The 20867-nt window shown below is 41.9% G+C and overlaps 1 protein-coding gene across 4 annotated transcripts in view; it reads left to right on the plus strand.

The window, feature by feature from the left end:
* Positions 1-20867, plus strand: part of iqsec1b (IQ motif and Sec7 domain ArfGEF 1b) — a 247316-nt gene that overhangs the window by 207353 nt on the left and 19096 nt on the right. Inside the window, exon 1 of one of the 4 annotated variants that reach the window (XM_087840480.1) lies at positions 2208-3806. The exons of the other annotated variants lie outside the window; for them this stretch is intronic. Coding sequence (XP_087696606.1) covers positions 3763-3806 — 44 coding nt within the window. The 5' untranslated portion in view covers positions 2208-3762. Of the gene's footprint in view, positions 1-2207; positions 3807-20867 lie in introns of those variants that run through there. 4 annotated transcript variants of the gene reach the window in all.

Genomic DNA, 20867 nt, shown 5'->3' on the forward strand with positions numbered 1-20867 from the left:
GTTTCCAGGGACACGTGATGCTCACTTCACTAAAAAGCTTTTGATAGTTCTTGAGATTGAGGCCCACAACAGTGTAGGAAAGGATGAGTGGAAGACAAAAAATGTTCCTTCCTCTTCTTTTTGATATATTGTGCTGTTCACCTTCTCATATTTTGTTTAGCTTAGGGAAATAACTTCTAACTGTCCAAATCATATTTCACTGAAATGAGAAGTTGCTGAGGTTCTGATGTTCTTCTCCATCATAAATGAAATTCATCTTTACAGCCATGCTGAGATTGTGTATTAGAGGTCCTTAACTGGACATAGAGGAGTCTGGTTATGGACCTCTTCATCTAAAGATAGAAAGATAATAATAAGGCACATGCTGTCTTACTTATTTTGTCATCAGTTCATTTGAAATGACTGTCAGATGAATGAAGCTGACAAGTCTTCCACACCCTTTAGCTCATTTACAGTTATTCCACAGTGATTTTTTTGTACTTGTACGTCACCAGTAGTACTTGCATGTTTTAACACCACCCAGTCTGCCTGCTCAGATTTGTCATGTTTTGAAGTGTTTCAGGTTTCCTTTTCAGACATGCTAGAGTAAGAGCGAACTGTGGAAAAGGGGCCCCTTGGCGTGTAGATTTGTAGAGGAAGTGCTGGTTCAAAAGGTTAGCAGCGTTCCCATTTGAAGAGGAAGAGTTCAAGGTGAGGAGAATGGATCTCTCGGGGAGAAGGAGTGAACCAAAAATCCTTTCATCAGTCTAAGGATCTGTTTGGGAAAGAGTAAGCATTTTCAGTGGGCCCCTGGTTGACCTCTGCTTGGCTGAGTCTTTTCAGCATGTGCTGTCTTGAATGGCATTAAAATAAATTTGCGCTTGCCTCTGTTGCCTAACTGGCAGTGTATATGTTGGTATGCATGTTGGACCTCTTTGTCCTGCTCATTAAAACTAATATCGACAGCTCGGCCAACTGGCCAATTACTTATGCTACACAAATGTACAGGACAAAATGTGCCTGGCAACATACATCATGAATGCAAATGAAATGTTTAAAGGCTTAACAATAAGTACATGCCGCAGAGCATGATTGAAAGTGGCCATTTCAAAGCCTGTATCAGCAAATTAATGGGAAATAAATTATACTGATTGGCTTTAACATATGGTAGATTGCTTTTTGAAGTATTAAGGATTAGGCTATAGCTGAGGCAGTGAATGGGAGTTATTATTGAACTGCAGCAATAGTTTTAAATGAGTGTAGAATGGATGATGGTGTATAAGCTCAGTTTCTGTCTGGAGAACAGAAAAAAGAATGAGGGTCTTTAACTGCACTGTATATTTCTTGTAGCTGTTTTGTCTGAGGATTTATTACACTTGTTTTGACTGAACATGGCTGCTGATGTTTATGCTTTTAGCTGGCTAGCTAAAATTTTAACAGGTCTGAGTACCTTGAGAATTCACCTAGCTTTATTTGAAGGTCTTTGTGTAAAGACCATGCACATGTCTTCAATGCAAATCAGAAAATTTAAAAAATACACATATATTTGGGACAGTACAATAAGAAAGTCCTATTTCTCCCACTTAGATGTTTCAGATCATCGAACAGATTTTAATATTAGACATACAGACGATTAATGCTATTTTCAGTGAACATAGCTGTTGATGCTAGTTGGAATTGCTGCTGATGTTGTAGATGCATCTTTAAATCTGGAGTTGTCTTATGTAAACATTGTTATGTTCTTCGCTGGCTTGCTAACCAAAGCTCTGAGAACATTCAGAAGTCACTTAGCTCTATTTGAACTTGGTGGTCACTCATCCAAACTGGATAGCTGCCTGTCTGTTAATCTAGAATCTTGTTTTCTGTTTCTACACATGTTAAATGCAAGATACAAGGTGTGTGTGGAAGATTTAGAGTTGGTTAGTCTACCTGACAGAGGTGGGGTCAGTTGTAAAAGTAAAGTACATTACTTTTATTGGTAGGCAGTAATAAAACCTAACTCATTCTGCATTCTTTGGACGTCATTTAATCTAACAGCTAACTAAATCACATGCTAGCTCACCAGCATTCAGCAAAAAAACAACAACCAGATATCTTGAAACATTTTCTAAAGGGCTCACAGTTGGATATAGATAATGGTTGCAAAACAAAACATTGTATCTTAAAGTCACTGCATATATCTGTGTCATAAACTGCATATAAAAGATGAAAATAGCATTTAGTTTCTGGACTCAATGCTAGCAAGCTTAGCTAGTTAGCTACATCACATAGAAGTAGATAGTACTAAGTAACAGAGCAATAATATAGTAGCATTTCACTGAAACTGAAAGAACAGACTTCTTGAATGGCCTGCACCACACAGGAAATTCTCAAGTTTATCCCATTAAAAGAACAACTAAAGGTACCAACATGACAAATGCAGTCGAGACGTCCCAGTGAGAAAGAGAACTAGTAATCAACTTCTCTGTCTGGTTAATCTTTAACAAAATCAAACAGGTAAGAAATCCCTTAACATTGCATTTTTATGAATTTGTAAAGTTGGGCATTCGGTACTCGAATCGGGTTGGCTTTTTTTAGCACCAGCCTCCAGTGGCCAAAAGAGTAAATGCAGTTTTAGGAACTTTTATGAACGTGTGCATTGGTTTTCTTTGTTTTCTTCAGGTTGCACTTGATCTGTGTCTGGTGGATTTTGCCACTTCCCTGCCCCTTCAAACTGGACATGAACGCACATATCACTTCCAAAGATCAAAAATACAGTATAGTACAAGGACGCCTATAAAACCCATTTACCTCTACTGATAACAGCATACAGTACACAACTCAATTTTATTTTATTCTATCCACATAATGTTTACAAGACTTACAGCTGTGCCTACTGAAGATACAGGAAGTATGTACAATTTCATCCCATTGCAGTGCAGCTTGTATTGTCTTAATCTTTGTGTTAAACCATCTTTACATGGGACTTTCTTCATTCTAAAAGAAAAGGCCATCCCAGCTTTTTCAAGCCTGATCTTAAAAAAAATGAAAAGTCTACTCAGGTCAGTAAAATGCTAGAAGGAACTTTTTGGTAGTTAGTGTGGATTTAGGATTTTGTTGTCTTCTGGCAAAATATGGTAGTAATTAGCCGTGTTTTTTCTGTCCAAGTACTTTTAGGGCATTCCAGATGGATAAGCCGTGAAGCTATTTTGTGGCTCGCCCCACTGATTATCAATACTTAATTATCTGCAATTAGATTAAGAATGGAAACTCCATTATTACTCGCAAACCACGCAAGTTACCACGTGCTGTTCCAGAAATGCTGATAACTCTAACTTACTGCCACTCCTACTGAACTACTTCCCTGTTTGTTGAAGTTCGCACAGGGTGTCAGTTGACAGGAGGAAAAGGGGACTCTGGGTGTCATATGTTGCACTTTAAAAAGATTGGTTATGTGATAGCATGTTTTCCTCTAAATAAAACAGGGTAATTTGATGTCAGATGAATGAGGGTCAACTAATGCAACGAGTGGAAGAGGTAATTATAGGAGAAAACGCAGTATAGTGTTTCGCTTTTATTAGGGTGCCAGTGGAAGCCAAAAATAATCCCCAATCAGCCAGTGTAATTGAGTGTGTCACACCAGGCTGCCACTCCCTTCCCCTGACAGGCAGGCACACACAGGCGGCACGATGCCGTCATACAACCTTTCTTCCATTTCAGCCTTGCAGCTCTCCTTGGCAGAGGTGAAAACTCCAGCGGGAAGGCAGGAGTGCACAGCAAAGAGAAAGGCGGTCTTTATTGCAGATGCCAACATCAGCAGCGCCCAAAGCCAGCGTGTATAGACAGAGGTGCTGCCTGTCCTTCACAGCCTCAGTGTGTATATGTGTGTGTATGTTCTACATCACAGAAAAAGGGGCGGGAAAGGAGCCGTCTACCACTCACACTAACCAGAACTAGAGCCGTGCTTCTCTGGAAGTCTGTCGGTGTAGAGTAGTAGTAGCGTCAGCCGGTGCCCTGCTGCCACAGGCTGTCTGGACTTGTTAATGAACAGTCTAGCTGGGTCACCCTAGGTCGAGACAGGCCTCCGTCCTGCTTCTCTCCAGTGAAGGTAGGTTCATGTCCTCAGCGTAATCTTGCCGTGGCTGGAGTTTGTCTTTAAACCTCTGGTGTCTTTGGTTTTCTTCGTGTCAGTCGTGCAGCATGCGTGCTTCACAGAGAACGTATTTTATCTTCTGTTTTCATTTTCTGTCTTTAACACAGAATGAAATTTCATTTCTTTGTTAGTTTAAGGTCCTGATTATTTCCATTTCTTGTCCTGTATCATCTGTGACATTTTGGGAACTATCCTGTTAGGCCTGAACCAGATGGGTTTCGTCTCTTCTCCTGGTTGATAATAGAGCACCCACACACCCCCACTCCACCACCACCACCTCCATCATTTGTGTCTTGCAGCAGATGATGTACAGGTGCTTCTCCTGAGCCTCTGAATCGTTTCCCTTGTCTGGATAAAATGCCCTTGAAACCAGCGGGGCAGCAGGCAAATCCATAACCTGTCATGACCGCTCAGCCAGGATCTCAGACTGCATAATTTTGGCCTGATGGTCCTGCTCAGAGCAGACAGCGGAGGGTGCTGCCCATCAGTCACTTTGGCAGCAGTGCTGCCCCGGTGCCAGCGATGAGCAATGGATAGTAGAGAAGGGACATAAAGAGAAAGGGGAGGTGATCCGGGGGACCCGTGAAGGGCATTCAGCCGTCATCAGTTTCTCTCATTTCCTGTGATTTTACAACCTGAAGTTTGTCTTCAGTTTGTAAAATCTAAACCATAACCTTTTACTAAACTTGACTGACTAAAGTCAGTCTTGTATGCGACGTCCTGTGTTTTAGCCATCCATCCATGTCTGTTGCCTTTTATCCCAACAGCATTCACACCAACCAGTCAAATTCTGCAGACACTACAATGCAGTTTGTCAGAATTTCACTTATCAGTGTTTATTACCTGGATGCAAATTTGCCTGTAAGGGGTGTAAATGTGCAGTCTATAAAAGCTAAGTTAAAAGTTGCAACAGAGCACACACCGCTTCTTCATAAGTGTGTGGAAGCTTCAGGGAAAAGGAAACTTGGCAGCGCGTCTCTGCTCCACCTAGAATTAAATCCCATTTGACGCACCTGGTGCCAGGAAGCAACTTTCACATTCAGAGGTTATTGAATACCAAAGCTCAGTCTAATGAATCACTTCTAGGGTGTTTGCTTAGCCGTTGTTGCTTTCGATTTTATACAGTCTCAAGCCATTTGATAGTTAGTGTTAGCTCCTTTAAGGTGGGTGATACCAAACCACAGTGGGCTGAAACTTTGACTTTCCTTCTTCTCTCTTCTTCCAAGACTTGTTCATTTTAAAACAACATTATCATAACATACAAAAAATGCAAGGCTATAGTGGAACAAGGTAGCAGATGTTAGTTTCATATGCAGCAACTTCTTATAGGTTGAAACTTGTGTGAGTATGCCACCTGACATCAGAACTTTGGATAAGAATTTCAAAAAGAAGCACAGTTAATAATGATGATCGGCACACCACTGGTTGTTAGTAGTTACACTTTGATTTGCTGTGAACTGACCAGTGGACAATAACTGGATTGGGTAAAAATTTTGGAAGAAATAAAAATTGCTTTTAAAGCAAATGAGGAAAGATCTGGAAAGTCAACATTGTCCCAGTAAAGTGTGGACTGAGTGTTTCAGCGTCCTTGTTGTGAACCGTGTTCCTATCCTGTTTCAGTTTATCTGAAGTCAGCACGCCTTGTTTTTTTTATTCCCCTTGGTACTTTTGCATTTTCCCGTCACGCATAGCCAGTGTCCAGCCATTCTCAGACTCAGACTGAGCACACTCAGCCAGCCGCTCTGCCTGGAATAGAAAAATGTTTATGAATACTAAAGAAGCAGCAGCAGCTTTACAGAGAGCGCCTCAGGTTTACGCCACTGCAAGATGCTCATCTGTTTTTACTGCAAACTAAACGTGTCAGGATCTGCCATGTGTTCTGTGTGAGACACCGAATGTTATCTACTGTCATTCGGTTGGATGAAATCTGATTGTTTTTTCTTTTGTTTTTCTTAATGGAAGAAAATCTGTAAAAAAGAATGACGAGACAGCATCACCATCTGTGGGGGACATCTGAAAAATACTTCCTGTCTTGAATCACCTGATAGCATCGTGGTTTGGGTGGATTGAATGCACAGACATTACAACAACAAATGCTGAAGATAGGATGCGGTTCTAAAAGCTCTGCCCTGTTTTGGAACACACATAAAGTAGAACTTAATGTACGGACTTATACCCGAGAGTGACACTGATTGATTTTAGAATCCGAGGCAGCGATAAATCTTGTTTACTAGAGCTGGGAATAAATCTGTCTGGCTTGATTAACAGAGATGTGTGGTTTATTAAAACTCTGGTTTTATTTAAGTAATACTGGAAACCTTTGAAAAGATTTTAAAATATAGTTGGATTGGTAACTTAGTCAAACTGATGAGAAAATAAAAATAAATCAACCAGGGTCAAATAATCTTAACTTTTACTATAAACACTTTATCTGAACAGATTAAATCTTTACAGTGCCCTTAAATATCATATTATATTAAAATTATTATTATTTGTATTTGTTAATGTAGAAAGTAACATCAGCAAGTTGTTGCAAGTGCAAGCATATCACTGTGAATTTACGTGATCGTCTATCTGCCACGACCGGGCAGCCTCCCTGAGCCTGGTTCTGCCGAAGGTTTCTTCCTGTTAAAAGGGAGTTTTTCCTTCCCACTGTCACCAAAGTGCTTGCTCATAGGGTAAATGGCCTGTATTTGTATAGCGCTTTTACTAGTCCCCCCTAGGGACCCCAAAGCGCTTTACTCACCCAGTCATCCACCCATTCACACACTGGTGGAGGCAGCTACAGCCACAGCTGCCCTGGGGCAGACTGACAGAAGCGAGGCTGCCATATGGCGCCATCAGCCCCTCTGGCCAACACCAGTAGGTGGTAGGTGAAGTGTCTTGCCCAAGGACACAACGACTGAGACTGTCCGAGCCGGGGCTCGAACCGGCAACCTTCCGATTACAAGACGAACTCCCAACTCTTGAACCACGATCGCCCTGATCCTGGCTAAACCCAACAATCCTGATCCCCTGATAGGGGATCTTCTCTGTATGTGTTACTGTAGGGTCTACCTTACAATATAAAGCACCTTGAGGTGACTGTTGTTGTGATTTGGCGCTGTATAAATAAAATTGAATTGAATCAAATTGAATTATGTGACCTCTGCAAGGAAGATCCCAACTGAGTAAAACTGACGTCGACTGTTTTTGAGAAATATGTTAATTTGTTTTCTAGATAAGAGCAAAGTAAGAGAATATTTCTTTTATTCTCTAACAGAGGCCTACATTGTATCCTGGTGAGTGCTGCAGAACCACTGATCCAGCATCCATCACTGTGTTCATAGCTCTTAAAAGTGAAACGATACATGATAAGACTCGGGTTGTAATAACGTCCTGTGATGCTGCTCAATATTTACTTCTCCCTGTGCTGCTGTGAGTTAACGGTTTGGTATTAGAGCTCATGGGCAACTCAGATACAGGATGGAGGAAGAGTTATGGCTTGAGGATTAGAGGAGATAAGCTAAATAACTGCGTGGTGGTCGGAGGAGCTACAACAGCAGAGCATAAACGTGAACAGATATTATTCCATAAGGACACCAACAAACCATCAAGTATGTTTTCATCTGCCAGCTCTTGTATCTGCAGTATGTGTGTGTGTGTGTTTCATTGCTTTTAATGGGTGATGCTTGCATGTGGATGTTATTTGTTTTTAAGTAATGTGGGCTGTGCGCTGCATGTGCTCTGTTGCTGGCTAGGAGCAACATGACCAGCACAGAGCATGAGAACCAGCGGTTAGTTAAGTTAATCCTCCCTCTCTCGCTCTTTGTCTCTCTCTCTCTCATGAAGAGGCTTGAGGCTGAGAGGGCAGGGCCACCGCCTCCCCGTGAAGGCCACACGTGGGTGGGTTCTGTGCTCGGGGATTACAGGGCTGAAGTGGAGCCAAACAGCTTTAGAACGGGCAGCCAGACGCCCTGTCTGCTTTCTGGGTTGGGCCTGAGGAGCGCTCAGTTTGGGTTGTGGGTGGTGTGACCAGCCCCAACAGAGCACAAGGACCTGGATCTTTGTTTTCACTTCTAAATGAACGTATTCCCTAGCGTCTGTAAACAGGAGATAATTAGGAATGAGCTGGTACTTGTGAAAATATGCTACAGCCGTCGGTGTAGGTTAATGGAAAAACGGCTTTTATGGCTCCACTGAATTTTTGAAATGGTGCCTGTTTGTGTGTGTTTAGTTCTGACCCGTAATTAAAGTGAAGTGGCTTGTAAAACAAATCAGTTCAAATATAATCTCATATTTCTAACTATAACAAAGACATTCTGAAAATATTTTTACTTCCTGAGTCACATCAGTGTTTCCCATAGAATTAGACTTTGTTGTGGTGGAGGGGAGGGAGTGCACCGCAGACCATGCTTATTGTATAGCAACTGCAAACAAGCTTGTGTTTTACTCTTTGTGAAATCTTCCAAGCACCTTGAAAAGTGAGTTTTCCTTCTTTCTCCCCCACCCTGCAGCTCTGAAACACCAGGATGTGATTTAACGTATTCTCTTCAAACATTTTTACATGTATGAAAACAGCTTGGTAGAAAAAACTGGGGAAAAAGGTGACTCGATGCTGTAACCGAATGAGGTCAGCTGCTGATAAAATGAAAATAATTTTTTTTTAGAAGGTCTAATTCAATTCAATTCAATTCAATTTTATTTATATAGCGCCAAATCACAACAAAAGTCGCCTCAAGGCGCTTCATAGATACAGAGAAAAACCCAACAATCATATGACCCCCTATGAGCAAGCACTTTGGCGACAGTGGGAAGGAAAAACTCCCTTTTAACAGGAAGAAACCTCCGGCAGAACCAGGCTCAGGGAGGGGCGGGGCCATCTGCTGCGATTGGTTGGGGTGAGAGAAGGAAGACAGGATAAGAGACATGCTGTGGAAGAGAGACAGAGATTAATAACAGATATGATTCAATACAGAGAGGTCTATTAATACATACTGAGTGAGAAAGGTGACTGGAAAGGAAAAACTCAATGCATCATGGGAATCCCCCGGCAGCCTACATCTATTGCAGCATAACTAAGGGAGGATTCAGGGTCACCTGGTCCAGCCCTAACTATATGCTTTAGCAAAAAGGAAAGTTTTAAGCCTAATCTTAAAAGTAGAGATAGTGTCTGTCTCCCGAATCCAAACTGGAAGCTGGTTCCACAGAAGAGGGGCCTGAAAACTGAAGGCTCTCCCTCCCATTCTACTTTTAAATACTCTAGGAACAACAAGTAGGCCTGCAGAGCGAGAGCGAAGTGCTCTAATAGGGTGATATGGTACTACAAGGTCATTAAGATAAGATGGGGCCTGATTATTTAAGACCTTGTATGTGAGGAGCAGGATTTTGAATTCAATTCTGGATTTAACAGGAAGTCAATGAAGGGAAGCCAAAACAGGAGAAATCTGCTCTCTCTTTCTAGTCCCTGTCAGTACTCTTGCTGCAGCATTTTGGATTAACTGAAGGCTTTTCAGTGAGTTTTTTGGACATCCTGATAATAATGAATTGCAGTAGTCCAGCCTGGAAGTAATAAATGCATGAACTAGTTTTTCAGCGTCACTCTGAGACAGGATATTTCTAATTTTAGAGATGTTGCGCATCTCTTGCGCGGTCTCTTATTCAGTCTGATCTTATTCAAGATCATATTCTCACATTCAATGGAAGAGCTGTTATTTCTACCGTACCTCTATGGTTCCTGCTGAATCACCTCGAGTTTGTCAAAACGATGCCTCAACTTTCAGGCACTCAAGTGTGGCAAGTGATCTGGTGATTAGCCGGGATTGTGTTGGTTTGGCTAAAAATCTCCTGAAAAGCTCTAAGCCAGCACACAAGTGCACTGTGGCACTGCTCTGAGTTCTCAGAAATTACAGTAGAGCTCAACATTGACAGTCTCACCCTAGAAGATGAATTCTTGGTGAATGTCAGGCAAAAAGAAGATGCACTCTCTGAACATTCAGCCACATTCAGCCTGGAAACCTCGGGCCCTTCAACCCAATCGTAGCTGGAGGCCCAGCTCTCATAACCAGTGATGCAACATTTGAGTCTGTTTGAAACAGAAGCTGATATTTGTTCTCTGTGCAAGAGCGCAACTCATCAGAATAGAACTTACAGGAAGTAAACAGAAACTAAAAATAGCAGCTGTGGCTGTGACCAAGCTTCCTTAAGTTTTTCAGATGTGTCCGTAAAAATGTTTCCCTGCTATGGGGGTTATCTAACTGTCAGGTTATTTAAGCAATGATCTAACACAGGGAAAAGCATCAGGCCCCAGATCTTTAAAGCAGATGATCTCATTATTGATGCCACTTATTCATCACCTCTCCCTGTGAAAAATGGCTCTCCTCTGAGACTCTGCCTGTGAATCCGGGTAAGCTCCCTGTGCTTCTAATCAGTGCTGCTGTTGTTTTAAACCACAGATCAGAGCATCTGGGGAAGGTGGACATGCAGACACATTTGTCTCCAGGTACCCGACTCACACAGACTGCTCAATTTACTTACCAAGTGAAGCAGAAAATGTAGTGTCTGTCAATGACTCTATCTTTGCCCCCGCTGGTGTCTCGTGCAGTATGTGAAATGTGTCACAGCTGTGGGTGTGGCATGTTGTCATCCTGGCTGTATAAGGAGGTGTCGGTAGTGAGAAGAGCTTAGGTTTGCTCGCCGTAGACTGAAGTGTGTAAGACGAGAGTAAGATCTGGTCGTTATAGTTGGACCGGAGCTGTCACACCCTCCGTCCTCAGCGCTGAGGAACTGGAAGTGATATAGGGATTAATACAAGGACAAGGAGCGCTGCTGTTCCCACTTTGGCGTCTAGACAGAGTGTGACAGGTGTGTCTGTAACTCAAGCCCTTAAAAGAGCCATCCTGTGATGAGTTGTTACTCTTTAAACTCGCTTTGAATGCACTCAATTGAAACTGTTCGGCTGTTTGGAAAAAGACCAGCTGCTTTATGAATCCCTCCGTGTGCTTTTGTGTCGGATCAATAAAGGGTAAACACACGGGGACACACAGACCAGTGCAGTGAAAAACGGGAGTTAACTGTAAGCACAGAAAAGCTAGCTTACCTTAAAAAAACTGACAACATGTCTGTGAATCAACACATTTGTAATAATAATGTTTTGAGTTATTCCTGTCACATACAGACACTCAGATGATGCGATTCTGCTCACGTAGCTCAAAGGTCACAGGGGGAACCTGGTGTAAGGTGGTGTGGGGGAGAAGTAGACAGCACTGGATGAATAATAAGATCTGTTGTGTCATACGTATTTTAACGGCTCACACAGTGAGTACTAAATTTTGAATTTTATTTTATTTCACAAACTATTGATTGTTTCTTAGTTGAGCTGAAATTGTAATATAAAAATTATACGTATGTCCTTGTTGCTAAATTTAGAGAGTATGTGAAAACTATATCAAGATGTAAATTGGTTAGCTTAAAGTGAGCAATGGTTCAACCTTGGAAATAGCTTGAAGGTCCAGCAATGCTACAGTCACACTAGCTAAAATAGTGTCTGCAACCACTCGCGGTCAAACATCTTCAAACCGTCTTTGGTGCATCGAGACGGCAACAAAACAAAAGCCGTACCAATCCGCCTGCGATAATACAGTGTAGGGATGCAACGATACCATTTTTTTCAAACCGATACGATACCGATACTTGGATCTGAGTACTTGCCGATACAGAGTACAAAAAATGATTCTTCTACCACACACACAAATGCAATGAATTGGAAGACAGGTTTTATTATATTCCCTGTCGATAAAAAATAACATCTTAATAAAAGTGACCACAAAAAAATTTCAAGTGAAAAATAAGCACTTCTGTTAAATTATTGCAGAGTCTCCACATTGTAATTTAACAAAATATCACTGAACTATTGGCACTGTCTCGAGCTTTCAGAATAATAAATAAACACTTCTGTTTGGAATAAAATAAATACAAATTAGGTTTGCGAATAAAATAAACTTTTAAATTATTGCAGAGTGTCCATATTGTAAACAAACAAACAAAATAATTATTATTAAATAAATAATAAATAAAATAATAATTGGCCCCCTAGTGGCCAATCTAAAAAACTACAACAGAAATGACATGCCACCCTCTGACTAATGAAATAAGTTGGTATCGGTTCATGGTATCGGTGAACTTTTACGAGTATGAGTACACACACACATTTTACAGTATCGGCCCCGATACCCGATACCAGTATCGGTATCGGTGCATCCCTAATACAGTGATTAGGTGTGATATAGCTGTGAATATCTCATGCCATTGATTGCAAATTTGTGGAGTCTCCACACACAGAAATTCACATTAGTTAACATCTTAAATTAGGGATCCAGCTGGAACCATATCTCCATAACTGAAAAACGAGAGGCAATCAGCAACTTTGCTTTTATATGGAGCAGGCAACACTTAAGATTATTTTAACGTTTTTACCAAACTGCAGTGTGTTTACGAGTCCTTCCATGTCATCTTATCGCACTGTCTCAAACTCATCTGGGAGGTAAGAATACATCCCATCTCTGTTAACTACTGTGCTGTAATCGCTGTCACGATAGACATGAGAGAGACCAAAATAACCCAAGGTCTGATCAAAGGCAGCTGGCTCCAACTGTCCCTCTCTGCATTCAAGCAGAGTGAGTGTTAAATGCTGCTGCTCTACCTTAAGCTGCGCAGTCATGATTAAAGCTAAAGGAGAACCAGGTTACCCCGGCGATGTTTGGTGGGGGTGAATACTTTAATTAATAAATAATGACCCGGCCAGTGACGGGATTTTCAGATCTTATCCAGGTTTTTGCATCACTTGAGCTCAGTTCAGACCCGTTTTAGTTCAATATTCTTCTGCTGTGAAAACATTTCTGCTACTAGCTGAGCTTTCCTTGTGTACCACAGGTAGCAGTAATGAATGCTAAACTCTTATCACTGCACCATATATAAAACCTCCATACGGGAGACGTTTTGCCCTCTTTTCTAAGTTCTGTAATGGCTTATTCACTCATACTGTATCTTTATTTTACCTTTGACTTATTGTATTCAGGATCGTTTTCCATTATTCTTTGTTTTCTTGAGGGGAAATGGGATATAAGAGTCCCAGCTACCACTGTTAGCTGTCTTATCACACTGCTTTACTATATGTGGTTGATATAATCTTTGGTCCACACCCATCTTTTTTTGGGGGGGAGGTAATGATGTCATGAACCGGAAGTGGAGGGGCCCTTCTGAGGGCTTTGATTTATGTGGTTGAAGTGGGAACATCATCAGCACAAAGATGCAAAGAGTTGTGAGTCAAACATTCCCTCTAAACTCGGATTGTTTGTTTAAAGGATGGCTGAGCAGCTGTTCCTTGGGTAATGTTGGCTGGAAAGCTGTGGCTGTGATACTATCTTCTAATGCACACTTTCAAGCAGTCCTAAAGAGCTGATTATCAGGTGCTGATTAAAGCTGAACGTTGGGCAGATCTACTGAGGTGAACTGATATTAATGCAGTCCTAACTCCAGCTAAAACGCTATATCCGGGGGGTTTTCCCGGGCATCATCCTTACTGCAGATCTCTTGCCATCACCACCAGAGTTTTCTCCCTCTCTGTCCAGTTTTAACTTCTTGCCCCTTCCTGCTAAAGATCCTCCAGATCCATGGGACACCAGTGCCCCCGCTGCCACACGACCCAGTTTTCCTCTGGAGGAATTCCCTCCCTCTTCCTGCGAACGCCCCTCCTCACAAGCCGAGAAGGGAGGCCAGAGCTTTAGTGGAGAAGAGTTGAAGGAGAGGGGAGCCGTCCTCTGTCAGAACACAGCACAGTCAGCCAGCAAATGAACATTTAGCCCAGGGATGGAGTGAGCGAGGTCAGGGCGGTGATGGGTCTAGAGTAGGGGCTCGCGGGGTAACATGTGGTGTCTGCAGTGTGCCTCTGACAGGACTCAGTCCTTACTGGAGCTGGAGTCATACAGCTGGTAAGTGTGTGCGTGCTTGCTCTGAGTCTTTTAATAGCTGCTGGACACGTACTTAGCTTCTGATTTGGCTCTGAACGGGTCTCGTGATGCAGCTTGAACGTTTCACTAATGGCAGCTGCTGTATTTGGGGGCCACTGCCAGCTCGATTGAAAAAGCATTAATAAACGTCCAACAAAACTGCTGGTGCTGCTTATTAGATGAATTGCATTTAATGAAGTAGATTTATGTGCCAGGGTGTAGCTGCTGATGAAGAAGCCCGCTTTGCATGAAAGCCTTTGATTTTCCCACTGAGTGCCAAGCAAGTGAATGCAGCTGACTCATAGTTTACTGTTCCCAACTCAGTGCCCTCTAACTCAGGTTTCATCAAGTTAGGCTTAATCAGCTCACGATGAAACGTACAAGTCAGCGTGGATGCGCGGCGAACGTGTGAGTGGCAGGTCGCAGTAATTAATTCATCACTGCAGAGCGACACAGTGAGAAGAGACTCTGGTTTTTGAAGAAGTCACACAGCAGCACAGGGAGGATGTCTCCAGGGGAGGTGGTGACACCAGCACCGTCCTCGCATCACCTGCCCTCCCTCCCTCCCCCTCCACTTGCTCTGACACACCAGCGCCCGCTACCAACACATCATTAAAATTCTATCAGGCAGCAATTTATGCACTGTCATGGGACTCTGAGGCACTTTGTGGGTTTCTGATTCGAAACGGCAGCTGTAATGAAACAAGAGGGAAGGTGCACCCTGGAGGAAATGTGGGTGTGATTGTTTGTGTTAAGACTTAAGTTTTAACACCACATCTGGCACCTCTGCTGGACGGCGGGACCTCTAAACGTCAGGAAGAGGTTAATATTTTGAAATGGTGAAAAGAGTTGCGTAATGTGGCTCCAGTGGAGTTTTCTGAAACCTGAGATTTGCGACGTCATTGGAGTAATGTTAGCTTGAACCAGGAGACTGAAGCTTTATCATGGAAAGCGGAAGAAGCGGCTGTTTATAAAACAGGGCGGGTCTAATGTGCAGAGCGTCTCACCGATTCAGCCGCTCTGTAAATAAATCATTCGCTTTGGACCATTTCTCAAATGGACTTTCCAGACAGGGAAGAAAACAACTCTTACTCGAGGCCCTTACGTGATTTTCTGGGGTTGTCGCAATATCATTGGTTTGGATTTGTGTTATACACACGTGGGTGGCTGTTATGTTAAAGCTCCCTTACAGCTTGTTACAGACATGCTGAGGATTTCAGAGAACTTTGGCGTCTAATTTAGACCAGGCGGTGCAGGAAGTTGGGTATTACGTGTAAGACCTTTGCAGTCCTGTTAAACACTCGTTATCTTATCCTTGACATGAAGGGAGAGCAGTTCTCTGATCTCGGCATCAGACCAATTTCTGCAAGTATTTGCAGTCAAACTGACTGTTTCTAAGTGAAATCTGGCAGTAAGGCCCAGTATTATGTATCTGACTCCCTGACATAAGAGGAAGTTACACTTTCTTTACATTTCTTTCCACAGAAATGTAAATACTGTGACGTGCAATGTCTTGTCTCAGAGTGATGCTGAAAAACTGCTTCATGCATGTGTTATTTCTAGGCTGGATTATTGTAAATAATTATTATCAGGCTGTCCTGAAACCTCCTTAAAAGGCTTCAGTTGAGAGTCCTGGCAGGGAAAGAGACAGCACGTTTCTCCCATAGGGGATTCTCTTTATTGGCTCCCTGTTAAATTCAGAATCACGTTTTAAATGCTTCTCGTCACATACAAGGTCTTGAGTAATCAGCCCCAACTAATCTTACAGACCTCATGATGCACTGAGTCTTTCTTCTTTACTTACCTCTTTTCACACTCTCCCTTTAATCGTTAGTTATCAATAATTAGTGTGTCTTTTGCCCTGTCTCATGGTTCTTCCTGTTAAAAGGGAGTTTTTGCTTCCCACAGTCGCCAAGTTTGATTGTTGGGGTTTTCTCTGTATTATAGTAGGCTCTTTACCCTACAATAGAAAGTGCCTTGAGGTGCCATTATATAGAGAAAATTGAATGGAACTGAATTATGCATGTCTGTCATAGTAACAGTGAAATATCTGCACTCAGATGCAGCTGTTTGTTGAATTAGATTTATTATTAACACATCCAGGTTAGTATTCAAGTATTTTTAAACTAATTTTTAAAATAATCAATGCAAATAAACAAATGCCTGCCGTACAAAGAGTCCTCCTGGGGACTCCTGCTAAGGATTAGGCTCTAGGATTATGTCACGTGGCTGTTAGGCGTTTGTCAGTTGTCAACTGCATTAGTGTTTGTTCTGCACTGAAACTCATTCAGAAATGTTACTCGGTCTAATGTAGTAATAAGATGGTTGTCAATCACTGAAATATGAGCGGGGTGTTCAGATGTAAGGCTGAAATGTTCCACTGCTAACAGGATAAGTGAAATAGAAAGAGCTGCTCTTATGAAAGCAGTTCAATTATTCAGCTGGCTGACATTTTGGAAGCTGTAGCAGTGTGTTAGGTTGAAGCCAGATTATAGTTAACACAAGTGGAGTCCCAACACGGTAACACTGATACACTTAGCATAAACAAATATCAGTGATCCGGGTACTTCCTGCTTCAGTCATGCTCCCCACAGTCGCTGCTGCACCTCAGTTTGTGGTCCAGCACTGATCCAAACATGTACCAAACTGAGGTAGTGGAATTACCTCCATCAGCATCTCAAACATTGGAGGTGCCAATCCCAGTTCTTGCAGCATCTTTATGATATCTCTTTAGCAACTTCTATATTTTAGAAGTTTGCTAGTTAATTAGCTACATGCATAACCTCTAATTAATATGCACCTTTACAGTACTACAGTATGAAGACTGGAGCTCTGAACAAATCTCTCTCTCCCTCTCTGACTGCTGGGGTACTACTTCATATATGTTGAAATATAAGCAACATACTCTTCAGTCATCCTCATGCAACATAACCAGCTAACTGAAGACATCAGCATGCTGTAAGTGGTTTGAGTTCGGTGCCACGTTTCAAGCATGCCAAGCTCTTCTTCCGTCTAACGGAATTGATATTTCCAATTAAACTTCCTCTGCTGGAGCAGATGTATTATGGCCCGCCCTTCAGTCTAATTAAAGGGCTCTCTCTGTCTGATTAGATTAGTTCCTTTAAAAATTAAAAATGTGTTGATGGTGCACAGGGAAGGGAATGAAAATGCCGAAAGTGGTTTTAAAATGAGCGTCAGTGTCCAGCTTGGAGAGCGGGGACGTTTTCCCTAATGAGAGATGTTATCACGTGACAGAGAAACTGTCGTTCATTACGGTGACTTGGCCAAATAAACATTATTGCAAAGTATCCCACAGGAATGTGTGGCCTTCCAAATTTGTTCTAAATGGCTAATCTATTGTTCATTTTAGGCACATTTTTTTCCCCAGTACAAACTTGAGCTTAAAGATTCAAAGAAGGGAGAAATAGTTAACGTAGCTGCTCTCAGTGTTTAAATATCTGTCGACTCACTCACCTCAAAGTTCACAAACTAACACAACCCTTCTTTTTTTGTTTAAATGTTTTACACAGAGCAAAACAGGAACACAGTAGTTTGTGGTTTCAGGAGAAGTTACACCACAGCTGTTTTTCAGAGTTGTTTAAACTCCATACTCACCATGCAAGGACAGGAGTAGAAAGGTTTCCATGTCAGCAAAGTGTTATTGGAACCAAATGGGAACTTGTCCAAAGACTAGACTGAAAGAATAAAATTGCACAAACAAATGTTAGAAATGGACTTCTCAGATTGTGTGGGTCAGAGCGGACACTTCTGGAGATGAACACACATTTGGTTCTTTTGAGCATTTGAACAAATGAATCATTGTTCAGATTTATCTCAGAACACCACTAATATAAAATGTAGCTGTTTTTGCTTTGATATGTCATATTTCTCAGCAGAAGTCTAACTTATGTGAATGTAGACCCATTTAAATATCACCCTCTTCAGAGTGATGACAGGAATCATTAGTCTACCGCTTTGACCCTATCCTGGATGTCAAATCTCTTTCCTGTTCAAGCTTTTACTTCACCCTTTATTATCTAATTTTGACACATTCTCCCACAGAGATGAGCCTTTCCACCTCACCCATCACACTGATGACAAAAGGAACATTTTTGTTTTAAGAGAAAACTGCTGAAATCTGGTCAAACTGATTATGCATTGTTTTTAAAGTCAGACCCCATCACATCCTGGCTTGATGAAGCACTGACACATTTCTACCGCCTACTGGTGTTGGCCAGAGGGGCCGATGGCGCGATATGGCAGCCTCGCTCCTGTCAGTCTGCCCCAGGGCAGCTGTAGCTACAACTGTAGCTGCCTCCACCAGTGTGTGAATGTGAGAGTGAATGAATAGTGGCATTGTAAAGCGCTTTGGGTGCCTTGAAAAGCGCTATATAAATCCAATCCATTATTATTATTTCTCTCTCTGACTGACTGTTCAGGTCACAGCCAGCAATAGGCCAACATCCTGCAACATGGATGTCTTGTTTTTTCTGACATTGCCGTTGTGTACTGCTGTGTGAAATTAATTGATAATGAAAAGCATATCTGCTAAGTGTTCCTGGATGTCTCACTCCTCATGCCAGTGCAGTAGTTGGTGTGATCTTTTACAAATCACGATTGCACATGAAGCTATTGGCAACTTTCTGATTTGTGTGATGTCTCAGCCTGGTTGCTGGTTGCTGGTGGCCGAAAAAGAGAGTCTGTTATGCAGAAATAATCGTTTAGGAGATGCAGATGAAGAGCAACAACCATGGATGCATGTTACAAAATATCAAGAATTGGTGAACAAATGTTGCATCCCATTCTTCTGCACTGATACCACAGAGTTTCTTAAACAGCAGTTCTCCACATACAGAAATATGCCTACACACTATGTATAAGCAGCTGGGCTGTCCTTTAAGTGCCCCACTTGAGCCAAAACACATCAATGGTCGAGGCCACGCTCTAGGATAATCTATTTTTCAGGCCTCCCCAAAGTGAGACCTCACCAAATAAACCAAAGAGAAGTCCTGATATATACCACATGTGGTGTTTTACCCATTCTTAGATGGTGGTGGTGAACAGAGGGGTTTGCAGCCAGCCTTAATGATAGGCTTGTCTTTTTTTTTTGTTGATTAGCAATTTAATGTAGTGTTCTGCCTAATTTAGAAGTGAGCTCGACTGCAGTTGACGGCATGCACTAATAGGAGTTGTGCTATATTATACCTGTTCTTGTAGTGTTGATTGATGTCTTTCACAAAACAATGTAGACACAAAAAATCAGTTAAGCTGTCTCCAGTGGTTGCTGTCTAAATGATGAGTACTGAAGAGCAACTCAAACTTATATGTGAGAACTACAACAAAAGATACAAGTGTAGTTGTGCACCATGATTATTATCCCCACCTCACTGCATATTAAGAGGCCACCAACCTGAGGTGTTCACCAATTGCTTCAGTGTGATCTCCTTCTTGTTGTTTTTGCAACAAATAACTCCATGACTACATTCACGGGAAAATGGCATGTGCAGAAAGCAAACTCTTCAGTCTTGCCAACTGCATGCATGACAAACAGTCCACTGTGAACATATCAGCAGTCCCCTTTTGTTGGACTGTATTTGCAGTCCAATCAAAACCACGGCATTTAAAGAGAGGCAGCTATTTCATCTGCTGTCATTTATATTTGGCTGTGTAGCTCTGTTCTGGGACCTCCACACATGTGCACATGGAACGCCATAGAGTAAGAGCATCAGCAAGACCCAGTGCAGAACAGAGCAGGGATCGGTGACAGGATGGCATGAAAGGAGGAGCTGGGGTGGAGGTGGATTGCTAATGAACCTTTAGTAGTTGCAGTAATGCTTAAGTAGTAATGCTTGTTTAAAGGATGTAGAGGTGCTTATGTTGTAATATGTGAAGCACAGGTTGCTCTCTTAGGGTTTGATTCATGTCGTGGACCTAAAGTCATGTCTCCCAGCTGTAAGTCATTAGAACACCCATCAAAGCTTTTTTAAACACCTGTATTAGGCTAACAGGTTTCCTTTAATTTAGTCTCTGCCATTAGTATTTCAGCTCCTTATGGTAAGTTCCCAGTAGATATGCTCTTCCTGTTTTGGTAGCCATCATCATCATACAAGGTGATAAACAGAATTGCATTGTAAATGTGTGACTGATAGGGAACACGCATGTTCTCATTATTATAGCCACTACTTTGTGAAATGAACATTTATTTCAAAATGAAGAAGTAAAAAGAGAAGTAAGAGGAAGCCTGCCGATAGCAACTTTAAAGTGACGCTGCAACTCTATGCTTTGTGTTTTAAGTGTGTAGATAGCAGAGGATAGTATAAGCCGTAAATGAGCAAAAGATGATTTGCAACTAGTGGGAGGGAGGAAGTGCATATTCACTTTGATTCATGATAGACTCAGTTGCCATCTCTTTTTTTTCTATCGTCAGCATTCCTCATTTCAGCTTCCTTTCATTTTCACACTTTTGACTAAAATGTTTATCTGCAGTCTCATAAGCATTTAATGTCCTTACATTGACATCCAGTCTTGTACAAAGAAAAAGTTTCTTAAATCAAACATTCGTCAGTGGAGAGGAAGATCTCACCACGTCAAACATTCAAAAAGCAGTCAGATCAGTCCTGTAAGGCAGAATCTTTGATTCTTTACAGGAATACTTACGGAGCTGTCTTTGAGAACCAAATATATGGTAGGAAATCACAACAGTGTGAGATGTGTGGGGACCAGCTGTATGCTGGCAGAACAGATCTATAGTCTGGAGCGAGCCGGTCGGT

This window comes from Neolamprologus brichardi, chromosome 5 (assembly GCF_056152115.1).
Source record: "Neolamprologus brichardi isolate AB-2024 chromosome 5, ASM5615211v1, whole genome shotgun sequence".
In the NCBI taxonomy this organism is placed as follows: Eukaryota; Metazoa; Chordata; class Actinopteri; order Cichliformes; family Cichlidae; genus Neolamprologus; species Neolamprologus brichardi.